The sequence below is a fragment of the Mesocricetus auratus genome, unplaced genomic scaffold, assembly GCF_017639785.1.
Source record: "Mesocricetus auratus isolate SY011 unplaced genomic scaffold, BCM_Maur_2.0 Super-Scaffold_4256, whole genome shotgun sequence".
Classification (NCBI taxonomy): Eukaryota; Metazoa; Chordata; class Mammalia; order Rodentia; family Cricetidae; genus Mesocricetus; species Mesocricetus auratus.
Window position 1 is genome coordinate 27,876,209 of NW_024429182.1, and position 14,012 is coordinate 27,890,220.

General features: G+C 45.7%; 2 protein-coding genes across 2 annotated transcripts in view; one reads left to right on the forward strand and one right to left on the reverse strand.

Annotated features, from left to right (window-relative positions):
* Positions 1 to 3,413, reverse strand: part of Pten (phosphatase and tensin homolog) — a gene marked incomplete at its 5' end in the record, with an annotated part of 69,178 nt that extends 65,765 nt beyond the window's left edge. The window contains one exon of the mRNA XM_005063688.4: positions 2,636 to 3,413. Within this exon, the coding sequence (XP_005063745.2) occupies positions 2,636 to 3,413 (778 nt within the window). The remainder of the gene's footprint in view (positions 1 to 2,635) is intronic.
* A 105-nt stretch (positions 3,414 to 3,518) lies between these two features.
* On the forward strand, positions 3,519 to 6,687 carry Klln (killin, p53 regulated DNA replication inhibitor). The gene is given in 4 exon segments (XM_021230180.2): positions 3,519 to 3,855; positions 4,610 to 4,767; positions 4,770 to 4,913; positions 4,915 to 6,687. Coding segments are annotated over 4 exon segments (777 nt in total). The 3' UTR covers positions 5,053 to 6,687.
* The last annotated feature ends 7,325 nt before the right edge of the window (positions 6,688 to 14,012 follow it).

Below are 14,012 nucleotides of genomic sequence, written 5' to 3' on the forward strand. Positions count from 1 at the left end.
AGAATCAAATCCAACCAAAAAATTCTTAACAATAATTCAGTTTTGCAAAGAATTTTAAAACTCAGCTTTCCTCAGTTTTCCTGAAAAAGCACATCATTGCTGACCCTCCTATAGCGAACAGAAATACCCCTTACTAGTTTCATAAAGGAACTTAACTTAGCCAGCTTCAGGGCCAACACTGACCAGTACAAGTCTTCAATGAGGATTTTAACTCCTGCCCCCCAAACAGAACATACTGACGAAGAAAGAATCAAGCAAGCCCCTCTGGCTTATCAAAATTATTGGGAGGACAACGCTTAGAAGAGCAACGGCTTCACCGACTTTCTCCCTATTGACTCTTTTTCATATCAACATTTGGCTCAATAAAACCACAGCTCTGGAAATTAAGTGTTATTAGTCATTTGTTGCAATATTTGATACTGCTTTCTATGCATATCATAACTAAAAGTACAGTTTCAGAGTTCTAACTCACAGAAATGGCACGTGCAGAAGCCCATGTACTATGAAATCAAATAAGGAACTGCAATCACGTCACTGCTCATACATTAAAATGTGGCAAAACAATTTTGAAGTTCGACACACCTGATAATTTTAAATCAAGTGGGAACAACAAAAAAGGTGTACTGTGGAAGCTAAGAGAAGCCTGTCTACCAGGCACTCAGATTTTTCTTTGAATGAGGGTCTATTTTTTTTTAATTAAACAGATACCTGACTAATTCCTTCTATATCTAGATTACAATCACTAATTTATACCAACTGCCTTGAAGCAAGCGGTAACTCAGAATTTTCTCCATTACCTTTCAGAAAAGGTCAAGTTCATCCTATGTAAAGCTTTGAAATTTAAACTGAGAATTAAAGCAAGCTTGAAAATTCCTCTCAAAGCCTGCTTTTTAACTTAACAGAAAATTAGCCTGTTTCTAAAGTGAGTTTCATCTTCATTTCAGAACAAAAACTCGGTCAAAATTAGCTATGCATGCCTACATGCTGCTAATGCAATAAAAAAAAAAACCCCAAACCTCTTCTAAATGAAAACATTTTCTTACAAAGAAAAAAAAAGGCCTCTCCATAATGCTCTAATTCTTAGCAGGACATGTATAGACAAGTCGCTGACCTTCTACCTTAAGAAATGTCTACTGGTATTTACTAATAATTAACTTTTACCAAGAATACCTTATTAACAATTATGCAATTACATAATTTTAACTAAATGTTGCCCATTGCTACAAGTCACACAAAAAATTAATTGGGGTCGTTAACAAAAGGTCCAACAGATTTTCAAGCCTGTCACTTCAGACCAGCAACTTGTTTTTCACACACCGGCCTCCCAAAAGCTCTCAATATCTGTCAATACTTCCTCCCAAAAGGAGGACTGTCTTCCTATCCCTGATCAAAATCAATACCATACCTGAAACTGCAAAGATAAATGCTTTAAGATAACCACGAACTTTTGAAGTACAAAGACCTAACTTTTAAACAATCAGAACTATACAGCGTTAAAAATTCTTGAGTTTCTGTCTTATTCAACAAGCTGACTCAGGAAATTACTGCATTTAAAAACCTACCATACCTACAATCTGAAGCCAGTGATCCACTCTTGCTAGTATTTCTGGGCATTAGCTGGTTAAATTATACTTGACATTCTATACAAATCAGGGTAAAACCCATGGATAGTCAACGGGTCAGAGCATTTGAAACATAAAAAATATGAGCAGCAAATTCCAGTTCATGGTAATAGTTAAATTTCATGTGAGGGCTGAGGTTTAACCTCTGTAACCATTCGCCACACGCAATATCCTTGAACTCACACAGACATCATCTGGGACCAAAAACTACTCAATTTCTATCTATCATGTATGACAAGGCCAAATGAATGTAAAATACCGCTGAAATGCAAAGCTCATGTTCCATCCCATGTCTCATCAGGAAACAAAGTCTAATTTAACAAAGTTCTATTAAAAGCTCCAATAACGCAAATTCTGGCACTGTTGATATCAAACTACAGAACTTCTACATTGTAACTCCAAAGTGGTAATTACCCCAGTTTAAACACATAGACCTACCTTTACCCTCAAATGTGCACCATCTACGCTGAGGATGACTATGCTTATAAAGTTATGCAAATCAGTCCACTAGTCACATTTTAGAAAAATCTATCAACGCAGCCCAGGAAACTAACAATCACTGCAAGATTCTGAGGCAATATGCGTACGTGCAGCACGGACTTTCATTTTAATCTGATCTACACCCAAGATCTAGGGCCTAAGTCACGATCTAATCGAAACATGCACAACCTCACGGCGTCTGATTTTTGGTTCATTTAGAAGGCTTGGATTAACGAGCTCGTTAATCCAATGTATAATACTCTGCATTCACAGACAATAGATTTTAGGAAGCGACCACAGAGCTAGACAAGAAACCAATCCGTGCCTTGACACTTGCAAGCAGGCATGAGTTCCGTCTAGATGAACACTCCCTAGGTTGAATACACTGGAAGAGACACAAAATACAAGATCTAGAAATGCGACCAGTATTAGACGTTATAGTCACCCCAACTACGGAAATTTTTCGCATCCGTCTACTCCCACGTTATCAGAGTGACAGAAAAGCAAAGAGGAACAGCCGCAGAAATGGATACAGGTCAAGTCTAAGTCGAATCCATCCTCTTGATATCTCCTTTTGTTTCTGCTAACGATCTCTTTGATGATGGCTGTCATGTCTGGGAGCCTGTGGCTGAAGAAAAAGGAGGAGAGAGATGGCAGAAGCTGCTGGTGGCGAGGCTTCTTCTGCAGGATGGAAATGGCTCTGGACTTGGCGGTCGCCGATGCCCCTCGCTCTGCTGCCGCTTGGCCCTGGACCGCAGCCGGGTAATGGCTGCTGCGGCGGCTGCTGGATGGTTGCAGCGACTGGGCCTGCTTCTCCTCAGCAGCCAGAGGCCTGGCAGCCGAGGCAGCGGAATGGGGAGAAGACGGATAATCCTCGCAGCAGCGGCTGCCTCCTCCGGCGGCCTCCGGAGCCCGGGCCAGGGGGGGTGCGGCGGCGGCGGACGGGAGGCTCAGCACCGGCCCGGGTCCCTGGACGTGCCGCCGCCGCCGCCGCCGTGTTGGAGGCAGGAGAAGGGGAGAGAGCAACTCTCCGGCGTTCCCAGCCCTGGCAATGGTGACAGGCGACTCCGACCCCCTCCCCGGAGCCGCGGCCGCCGCCGCCGCCGCCGCTTCTCCCCCCCGCTCCAGGAGCGGGAGGTGCAGCCGCCGAGCCTGCGCCGGCTCCCGCCCGAGCCCACGGCTTCCACCGTCTGTCTCTCTCCGAAGCCGCTCAGAGGCTGCCCGGTTAGAATAGACGACGAGGAGGCGAGGCCCGCCGCCGCTGCCGCCGCCGCCCGGCCGGCTCCCCGAGGGCGCTGCCCCCGCGGCTGCTCACAGGCGCTGAGAGGGGCTCTGGGCCGCGGCCGCCGCCGTCTCTCATCTCCCTCGCCTGCGCCGGGCCTGGCCTCACCGCGGCTCAACTCTCAAACTTCCATCATGGCTGCAGCTTCCGAGAGGAGAGAGCTGAGCGCAGCCGCCTCCCGACGCCCAAGCGCGTATCCTGCCGCAGTGCACAAAGAGTCCCGCCACATCACCGTGCGCCGGCCGGCCAGCCCGCCCCCTCCGCCGCCCCGCCAGGAGAGCCGGCCGCCTCCGAAGCCGGAGGGGAGGAGAGAGGAGATCGGGAGGCGGGCGGGCCGAGCCGGGGGAGAGGCGGGGCGGGGCGGGGCGCCGGCGGGACGGGGCGGTGAGCGGCGCCGAGCATGCCCAGTGTGGCCGCGGTTGTCTCCGGGAGCTGCGCCGGCTTCGGCCTCAGCGCACAGACCCGGCAAAGGTAGGGCAGGGCTGTGACCGAGGGGAGCTGCGCTGAGCAGGATCGCTGACTGCTCTCCGGTGGATCGGACCAGCTGGTCGTGCTAGGCAGTGTCTCGGGAGCTTCGGGGCCAGGGCCCTGCGGCTGGGACACCCATCCTGCCTCCCTCCGTCCCTGGGTTTCTTTGGAGTGGCTTGCATTCCCTGCCCTGCGCCGTGGTCGGATTGCAGTGCTTCGCTAGGATTTGTCAGCGACAGTCTTTACCTAGATAGTGCACCTCTCCCTCCCCCCTCCACGGTGTCCTCAAGGTGTCAGTCTTTGCACAAAGAACAACCCCCTATTGTGTCTCCGGCGTGGGTCACCTCATCGGGCTCGGGTTCCCTGCCCCACCTCTTCCCAGGCGGCTGGGATCATTTGCGCGAAAGATGAACGCTCCCAGCGAGCATGATGATTGTGCATACGGGGCGTGTGCATACACGTCTCCCCTGAGTATCCAGGGCCCAGAGGACACCCCTGGGTGGACAAAGTGGATCTCCATGAATAGGGTGCACCCCACACGCACCCTTCTACTGCTGGGTGATGAAACCCCTCAGCTCCCCGCAGCCGTGGGGTCCACCGGATGGATCAGCCAGCTTCCGTCTTAAACGGGCTAAGCGTCCCCTCCCGTTTGTGGCCGCTTTGAAAAGCCAGCAGAATTGGGTCGCTGTGGGCAGGTTCTGCTCCACTCGGACGTGCACGGTCCGGGAGCCAGTTGCTGTGTCGGGGTGTGGAGTGTAAAACGGTAGGAAGCTGCAGCCTGCGAGTGGGCGGGGCGAGCCGGCCTGGGAGGGCTCAAAGGCGAGGTGGAAGGATACACGAGCCACGGTCGGAACTACTTTCAGGAGGAGGTCACGTGTGGTCCTAGTTGGGGAACTTTCCAAATTCCCATTCCCCTATCTGTGTGCTCCGGAGGCAAGAGCTTGGACCCTTCTGCTCTGCTAGATGGCCACCCCGGGTGGGGGCGGCCGGACCCCAGCTCATTCCGGTCGGAGCGGAGGATAGCACCCACGGGCGGTCCGCAGGAGCGCTGTCGGGGCCAAGCGCCTGGGGAGCTGGTTACACAAGCACCCACATCCAAGCACGTGCCCCCGCCACCCCTCTCTGCTGGCCGCCGCCAGTTTGTGCACGGTGACGCGGAGAGTCCTCAGGCTGCTCTTCCCTTTCGCTTGCAACCCATAGAGCAAGCCAGAAAGCCGAGACTCCTGCTCTGGATGTGCCCACACCGCGCGTTCTCAACCGTGGGAGAAGAGGCTGGGCCTTAAGGGGATCTGACGCATCTCCTTTGCTAATGAGATGGACCCTCTGTAGGTCTGTACTCGCGGGGCAAAAGGGTATCTCCTGTTGCTGCTGGCTGCCTGGGCTTACCGATGTTGCAACAAACTTCCAGTCACTGCCCCTGAACTGGTGAGCGCGCCCCACCTACTGTAGACTCAGCCAAGTGACTTATCTGAGCACCTAGTCAATGGCTGTCCGCCCAGAACAAACCTGTCAAGTAAAAGCTTACTGCCGGGATTGGTTGACCTGTCGCGGTTGAGAGAGCTGTTTCAGAAACGCTGATAACTAGAGTGCAAGCCCCTCCTCCCGGACGAGCCAGCCACAAAGCAAGCGATCACCTTGAGCTTGGAGAAAAATGACATCAACACCAACGCAGGGATTTCTTCCTTTTTGTTCTTTTCCCAGAAGACTTAGTTCTCAGGGTGACAATTTGAGTCCGAAAGTATCTGACTTGAGACCTAAGCTGAGGCACTGGGTCATTTTAGAAATTTGGAGATTAGTAATCTATTATCATGGGTATTGCAGTAATTGCGAGTAGGTGTGTAGGAAGGCCAGCCGAGGGATTATGAAGTATAGGAGAAAGAAAATTGCGTATGTGCACAGCATAGTTGCAGGCAGCTCCTGAAACCTAGAAACCTCAAGAGGCCTGTCTCAGAGAGCCACGGGCCATTACCTAACTCCAGGACTGCTAATTAAACCAGGGATATTTACAGTTCTATTAGAGATCTCTGAGGCCACTCAAACCTTGCACTTAGATGCATCCTTTTAAGATCTCTCTGCAGGAGTCAGCTGCCCAAGCTAAGCTAGCATTGATGTTTATTGCAGGCTGTTTTTGTGCACGGTTCTGGTCAGTTGGAGGAGGCAGGGAAGACAGATGAGAGCAATTTGAAAACAATAGAAAGCCCTCCATTTGGTTTCTAAAGATGTAAATCAATCTAACCCACACAGCCTAATCTAAGATGGAGATCTATTTTACATATAACCCCCAAAGTCACGGTGGTATATGAGATGCAGGGTAAAAACCTAAGGTGTGCCCAGAGGAGTATCTACTACTGCTTGGTGGGGAAAATAAGGACGAAGTTACATAAAGAGAAGTAGGTTGAGGAGGGGGGAAATGACCCACATTTGTTCCAGTCCCCAGAGTCCCTATTTTGCCTCTTCCCTGGAGCCATCTTGTGTGACATAGACTAAGAGTGTCTAAGACGTCCTCTAAAGGAAAAGAAAGGCATTCATTCCTAAGCTTCCTGATGCTGGGCTGGAGGAAAGAGGATCCGTCTCTGTTCCCAGAACATCACTCTAGAGCACAGGGGATGAACATCCCAGCACTCAAGTGCTGGAACCTGACACCAGCCCAGAGACACTTGCAAGTGAGGGAAGAAAGCTGGAAGCCAGTTAACTGCTTCCCTGAACAGGTTCCTCCATTCTCTAGTGGTGAATGAATAGATAACCATGTTGGCCCGGTGTGTGGCCAGGCTGACCACAACATCAGGTATTGCTGGGTGTTTTCTCTCACAGCATTAAATACCTTTCTGAAAGAAATACTGACTTAGCCTTTTAAATTTTTTGGTGTTTTTCACTTCTTTACTCCATTCAAAGGATGCGAATAGGTCAGGAGGGAGAAAAGCCAGATAGCAATAAAAAATATTTAAGTTCAAATGAAAGTATATCTGGTAGGCTGTCCTGATACTACAATACACTGGTTTCCTGGCACTTCATTTCCTTACCTGTCTGGATTTAAAACACCCCAGGGAGAAACAGAAGCCTATAACAAAGGAGGAATTATATAAAGCTCTAGGGAGACTAACTTTATAGAATAATTAGGGAGTATGATAAACCAGCTTTAATTATAGTTTCTACCAGCTGATTCCAAAACTGTATTGTTACTACACATCAAAGATGTCTGGAGAAAAGTCTTCCCTGGTTTCTTTGATAAGTGGGACACCAAAAACTGGATGTGGATAATAGAAATAGTTGATGGCTGTTGTAGGTTCTGCACTAAAGTGTCCTGTGTGTGAGCTCTCCGTTGCCCTAATGCCTTTCTCCTCTCCCATACTCTGACCCTTCCACAAGAGAGTTAAATCAAGTGCTTTAATTTTTAAGCAAGTGTTTCTCTCTCTCTCTCTCTCTCTCTCTCTCTCTCTCTCTCTCTCTCTCTCTCTCTCTCTCTCTCTCCCTCTCTCCCTTTCTCCCTCTCCTAAAAAGCACTTTCTAAATAATAGAAAATAATGAATTAGGTTACATATAATTGGCTTTGAATTTAAACTGGCCTGTTCCACAGTTCTGAAGGCTTTCTATTATTTGTTTATTTAGTTTTCTAAACTTACATTTATTTATTGTGCGTGAAAGCATGCACCAGCACATATACACAGGCCATGGCACACTGGTGTATGTTAGAGGACAATTTGCAAGAGCCTGTTCTCTTTTGACCACAGCTTCTGGGGATCTAACTCAGTTGTCAGGTTTGATGGAACACACCTTCGCCCACTGAGCATCTTACCATGCCACTTACTGTTCTTGTAAGTACAAACAGTTTGCTCAGCCTTTCCTCCTATAAGTCATACACATACTGTATTCTAGGAGAAAATTTCTCTATAAGCTTTCCATACCCTAAACTCTCCCAAAGCTTTTACAAATGACTCTCTGTCACATTTCCTATCTCAGGAAAGAGATATTCTGTATGATAACATTAGTTTCAAACAAACAGAGGCTAAACTGGGTACTGGGGTGCCACGAAAGCAGACCACAGGGCACTCAGGAATTATCACTCAGGGAGGGACACAAAACAACTTTATTTCCATTAACTTTGACTGTTAGATCTTCTACTTTGTAACTCCAGTTCTAGCTCTATGGAACATAGTTTGCTCTAGATCGTCAACTATTTCAGAGGAGGAGTACCTCTTTTGAAAGAGGAAATGGACAAAACTTGCTTAAATTGTCTTCATGATGACAAGGGAGCCTTAACTCCGTTCTTGTAATGATTCAGTCAACAAACACTTGGCACTTTTCTGTGCTCCTCCTGTCTTAAGCATTTTGAGTAGGGCAGTAACTGGCCAGCAGATCCACATTCAGTAAGTTGAGTCAGCTTTAGGAATATGAATCCTGGGGTTGGGGATTTAGCTCAGTGGTAGAGCGCTTGCCTAGCAAGCACAAGGCCCTGGGTTCGGTCCTCAGCTCTGGAAAAAGGAAAAAAAAAAAAAGAACTAGAGGAGGAACATGAATCCTTGGACTGAAACTATTGCAACCTCCTCGCAGCCAATGTAACAACTATGATGCTTGATAACTCATTCGATTATCTATTGCTTCACAACAAATCACAGTAAAAAAAAAAAAAATCCAGGGGGCTGGAGAGATGGCTCAGAGGCTAAGAGCACTGACTGCTCTTCCAGAGGTCCTGAGTTCAATTCCCAGCAACCACATAGTGGCTCACAACCATCTGTATTCAGATCTGGTGCCCTTTTCTGGCCTGTGGAAATACATAGACAGAATACTGTATACATAATAAATAAATCTTTAAAAATTTTTTTTGACTTAAAATGGCCATCTTTGTTTTCCCACAATTCTTGAGGAAGGGTGTGGCTGGGCAATTCTTTTCCCCACTGATGAGATCAAGGGACAGACATGGTCTACTAAGCTGTGAGTTTCGCTGGATCTGGAATGTCAAAGGTAGTTTCTACCTGTGTATCCAGGAACTCAACTGGAGTAACTAAAATGATGAAAGGTCTCCCTGTCTTCATGTGATTACTCCAAAACTGAGCCTATAACTTAGCTATCATGAAGACAATGGGTGCAGTTTCTCATTTTACAGCCATCTGTATCTTTATTTCAAGGGCATATTGTATAGTTGGTCCCTGAAACCATTTCTTACACTGAGAAGCTTGATAACTAAAGAGATACTCCCAGGACCCTAAATGTTTTAGAAGAATTGAGGTTTGTTTTGGAGGCTGGCTCTTATTTATCCCATGTTGGTCTTGAACTCACTGTAGCTGACAGAAATCTTTCACTTTTGATCTCCTGCCTCCACCTCCAGAAAAGGTACATGCATTTACTACAGAGCGAGTTCCAGGACAGCCTGAGCTACATAGAGAAACCATGTCTTCAAAAAACAAAAAAAAGTCAATTGAACATATACCTATGTAGATAAATATGCTCATATAAATATACAGAAAAATCTGAGAGAATAAACAAAAGTCTGAAAAGGAAGGGAAAGCATTTCGGAGAGAGATTGACATCTCTTGATCTGTTATTTGTTTCTTTGTATGGTGAAGGTTTTTTTGGGGGGGGGTTCTTTGTTTGTTTTGTTTTTTTCAAGACAGGGTTTCTCTGTATAGCCCTGGTTGTCCTGGAACTGGCTATGTAGACCAGTCTGGCCTCAAACTAACAGATCTGCCTGCCTCTACCTCCAGAGAAGTGGAATTAAAGATGTTCTTTACACTGATTATTTTTATTTGCATAAGACAAAATAGTGATTTCACCCAATAGAATTAAAACTAAAAATAAATGTTTGTTATCAAAAGAATATCAAATAACCAGAGGAAGTTCAGCTCTAATTTCATTTTTAAATAAGTGAGCTCACTAAGACATTTCCAATATTTAAGCCTAAAGGTCTGCTCAGTGTCTGCCATAAATAATATCTGGGAGAAATGCTGTGTTCTACAGGGATACTGTGTGCCATAGAGATGCTTTGTACTACAAGGATGCTGTGTACTACAGGGATGCTGTGGATACAGGGATGTTGTGGATACAGGGATGCTGTGGGCTACAGGGATGCTGTGTGCTACAGGGATGCTGTGGATACAGGGGTGCTGTGGGATACAGGGATGCTGTGGATACAGGGGTGCTGTGTACTACAGGGATGCTGTGTACTGGGGTGCTGTGGGATACAGGGGTGCTGTGGATACAGGGATGCTGTGTGCTACAGGGATGCTATATGCTATATGAGCTCTGTCTTGATCCAAGTATCCTCTCTTCCCTATATTAACTGCTTCAACTAGGTCTGTTTTTCAGTTTTTGTACTACTTAGCAATGTTCTGCTCAAAACATTCTTTTCCCCTAGAAATAATTGTATTTCAACAGCATCACAGTCTTCTTCCATCCTATATGATAGCAGACTTCTCTGTGATAGAAGGATAGAAGATTGAGAAGAAATCTCAAAGACTCATCCACCAATCTCATTGTACATGCAAAGAAACTACAAACAATGATTTATATGCTCCCATTACACAAACATTACAGATACTTAGGAGCCTGGGAAATTTCTTTAGTTAAACAAAAATGAAGCAAAAACCTAGCTTTTATTGAATCTGAACAAGGTACCACTGGGAAATTAAACTAGAGATGACTTTTTATAACATTTCTAGCCCTAGAGTTGGTCACAGACAAAGGTGATGAGATGTGATTGGTGTTCATTTTCTGCCCTGTGTTTCCTAAACTTAGTTCCAACAGTGAGCCTAAAAATCAAGCATGAGCTGGGTAGTGATGGCCAGCACTCAGGAGGCAGAGGAAGGCCGATCTCTGTGAGTTCAAGGCCAGCCTAGTCTGCAAGGCAAGGTCCCAGACAGCCAGGGCAGCACAGAGAAACCCTGTCTCAAAAAACCAAAAGAGAGAGAGAGAGAGAGAGAGAGAGAGAGAGAGAGAGAGAGAGAGAGAGAGAGAGAGAAGGAAGGAAAGAGAAAAAAGAATCAAATGTGAAACCCTGAGTTGCCACATGTTCTACAGAATAATTGGAAAAGTATTTCCAAAATGCATGAAGAAGGCACACATCAGTGAGAACTGAAAACAGAAAAGAAAAAAAAGGACGTTCTTAGGAAGAAAACACCAAACTTCACCACACAACAAAGGGAACGCTGCCACCTGCTGAAGGAGACAATGAGCATTGAACACAGTCCCAGGCAGTCCCAGGCAGGCAGGGGAGAGCAGTTAATTGCAGCTTTCAGGCCTCACTTGTGCTGGGTAAGACAGTAATGCCCTACTTTCCTACCCCCTTTCTTCCATGAATAGTTATGGATGTAACATTTTTATTCCCACCCTCAAACCTAAGTCTCACAATGCTGCGGTGTTTATTTAAGTATTACTTGCTGTGGGTTAATGTTTCCAGTGGCTCACCATTCCTCCTCCTTAGAAACAGATAGATCTCTTTTTCTCACTTTCGCTCCTTGCATCCCTTTCTTTTCTATTGTGTTTAAATATCAGGTGGATCTCAGAGTTCCAGGCTAGCCTGGTCTACATAGTGTGTTCTAGAACAGAACCAGAACTACATAGTGACACCTTATCTCAAAAACAATAACAAAAATCCGTACACACATAAAATTTACAAGAGAGAAGGCTAGGAGAAATCGCTGTTGTACCTTTATCTGTCTCCCTTTTTCAACTATACGTCCACTTTCCTAACTCCTGTCCTCTCTCTTGCCTCTCTACCCCTCCATTTCTCTCTTCTTTATTCTCCTATTTCAAGACACCATCACGCTGTTGCTTGGTGCCTTTGGTTTTCCTGTCATATGAATGCAATACCTTTTTCGCTTGCTTGTGTTGAGACAGGGTTTCGCTATGTAGTCCTGGCTGTCCTGAAGCTTGCTTATGTACGCCAGGGTGGCCTCTGTCCCACAGAGATCTGCCTACCTCTGCCTCCCCCGTGCTCATGTCTTTAATTTTTTTTAACCTGATTTTGGCACCTAGACATAGACCACATTTAGTTACGTGGTTACACTAAATAACAGCCCAAAGCAGCTATAGACCTTTTCAATCTAGGGTGCTTTTTGTTTTTTTATTAACAGTGTATCAAGATCTATAGAATAAGTTTGCAAGGCACTTTTGAATATGAGTATTTTGCCCCTAAGTAACTGAGGTTTCTGTGTCTGCTAAGAACATCAGAAAGAACACTACAGAAAAGCCTAATGTTGTCAGATCCAACTTGGAAACTCTTTTCTAAAGACAATAAAAAGAGTTTTCTTAGCCGGGCAGTGGTAGCACACACCTTTAATCCCAGCACTCAGGAGGCAAAGGCAGGCAAATCTCTGTGAGTTCGAGACCAGCCTGGTCTATAAGAGCTGGTTCTAGGACAGCCTCCAAAGCCACAGAGAAACCCTGTCTTGAAAAACCAGTTTTCTTTTATGAATCTTGGTCACTTAATTGTATATCATTAATGTATTCTTGTGACCTTGTTGATTGTAAGATACAAGACTGTCTGAATTTCAAATCCTGAGTATTTTACAATATTGAACATGAACTGATCAACTTAACTATTTTTTCTTGGTTTTTTGAGACAGGGTTTCTCTGTAGCTTTGGAGGCTGTCCTGGAACTCACTTTGTAGACCAGGCTGGCCTCAAACTCACAGAGATCCGCCTGCCTCTGCCTCCCGAGTGCTGGGATTAAAGGCGTGCGCCACCAACGCCCAGCCAGATTTATTTTTTGAATATGAGTATTTTGCCCCTATATATATCTAGGCACCACATTGTCGTAAATGATTGTGAGCCACCATGTAGATGTTGGGTATTGAACCTGGGTCTTCTGCAAGAAGGAGTACTCATATCCACTGAACCATCTCTTCAACCCTGTGATAGAGTCCTGATATGTAACCCAGGCTTTGGTTTCACGGTCCTCCTTCTTATGAGCCTGGATTACAGGTATAGACCACCATATCCAGTTAAACTGTATGTCTTTTTTGTTTTAATTAAGAACTTAGTCTAAATTAAACTCTCTTGCCTTACAAAAGCCATTATATTAATTTTGAAAAAAATTACATACATTTATTTTATATGTTACTTTTAAAATGTACTTTTCAACTATCTTCAGTTTGTGGAGAACTTTTTTTTTCTTCAACGCCAGTTTCCTTTGATAGAATCCTTGGCTTGAGTCTATATTATAAATTAGGCAAAGAAATCTTGATGCTAGTTCTCCAAGAATACAGAATGCTTCTTTATTGTTTTTTATTTTTTATTTTTATTTTTTGTTTTTTTTCGAGACAGGGTTTCTCTGTGGCTTTGGAGGCTGTCCTGGAACTCGCTTGGTAGTCCAGGCTGGTCTCGAACTTACATAGATCCGCCTGCCTCTGCCTCCCGAGTGCTGGGATTAAAGGCGTGCACCACCAACGCCCGGCGCTTTTTTTTTTCCTTTCTTTTCTTCAAGACAGGGTTTCTCTGTGTAGCCCTGGCTGTCCTGGAACTCACTCTATAGACCAGTCTGGCCTCAAGGTCACAGAAATTCACATGCCTCTGCCTCCCCAGTGTTGGCACCTCCACTGAAGAGTATTTCTAATAACCTTCTTGTTCCAAACATCTATTTGCTTTGCAGTTTACAAGGACAAAGGATGACTTTAAAGCATTTGAGCAGCAGGGCGTTGGTGGTGCACGCCTTTAATCCCAGCACTCGGGAGGCAGAGGCAGGCGGATCTCTGTGAGTTCGAGACCAGCCTGGACTACCAAGCGAGTTCCAGGACAGCCTCCAAAGCCACAGAGAAACCCTGTCTCGAAAAAAAAAATCATTTGAGCTTCAGAGCACAGGGTGTAAGTGAATTACAGTGCCATCTCTACCCCTTATGTAGAGGACAACTTCAAAGAAAAAAAGTGGAATTCACGAGTAGAAATACTTACAGAAATTGTCACAAACCAAATTTTAGAAATAAATTAAATGGCTCACAGAACTCTGGAGGGCTGCTCCCTCACCAGTCACCAGTTATCTAAATAAAGTAGTGACAGAATTGCTCAAAATGTAAAGATGTGGGTGCTGGAGAGATGGCTGAGCCATTAAGAGGGCTCGTTGCTCTTCTGAAGTATCTGCCTTCAATTCCCCACACCCATGCTGCAAGATCATGGCAGCTCACAACCATCTGTAACTCCAGCCCGGGGTATCCAGTGCCCTCTTCTGGCCT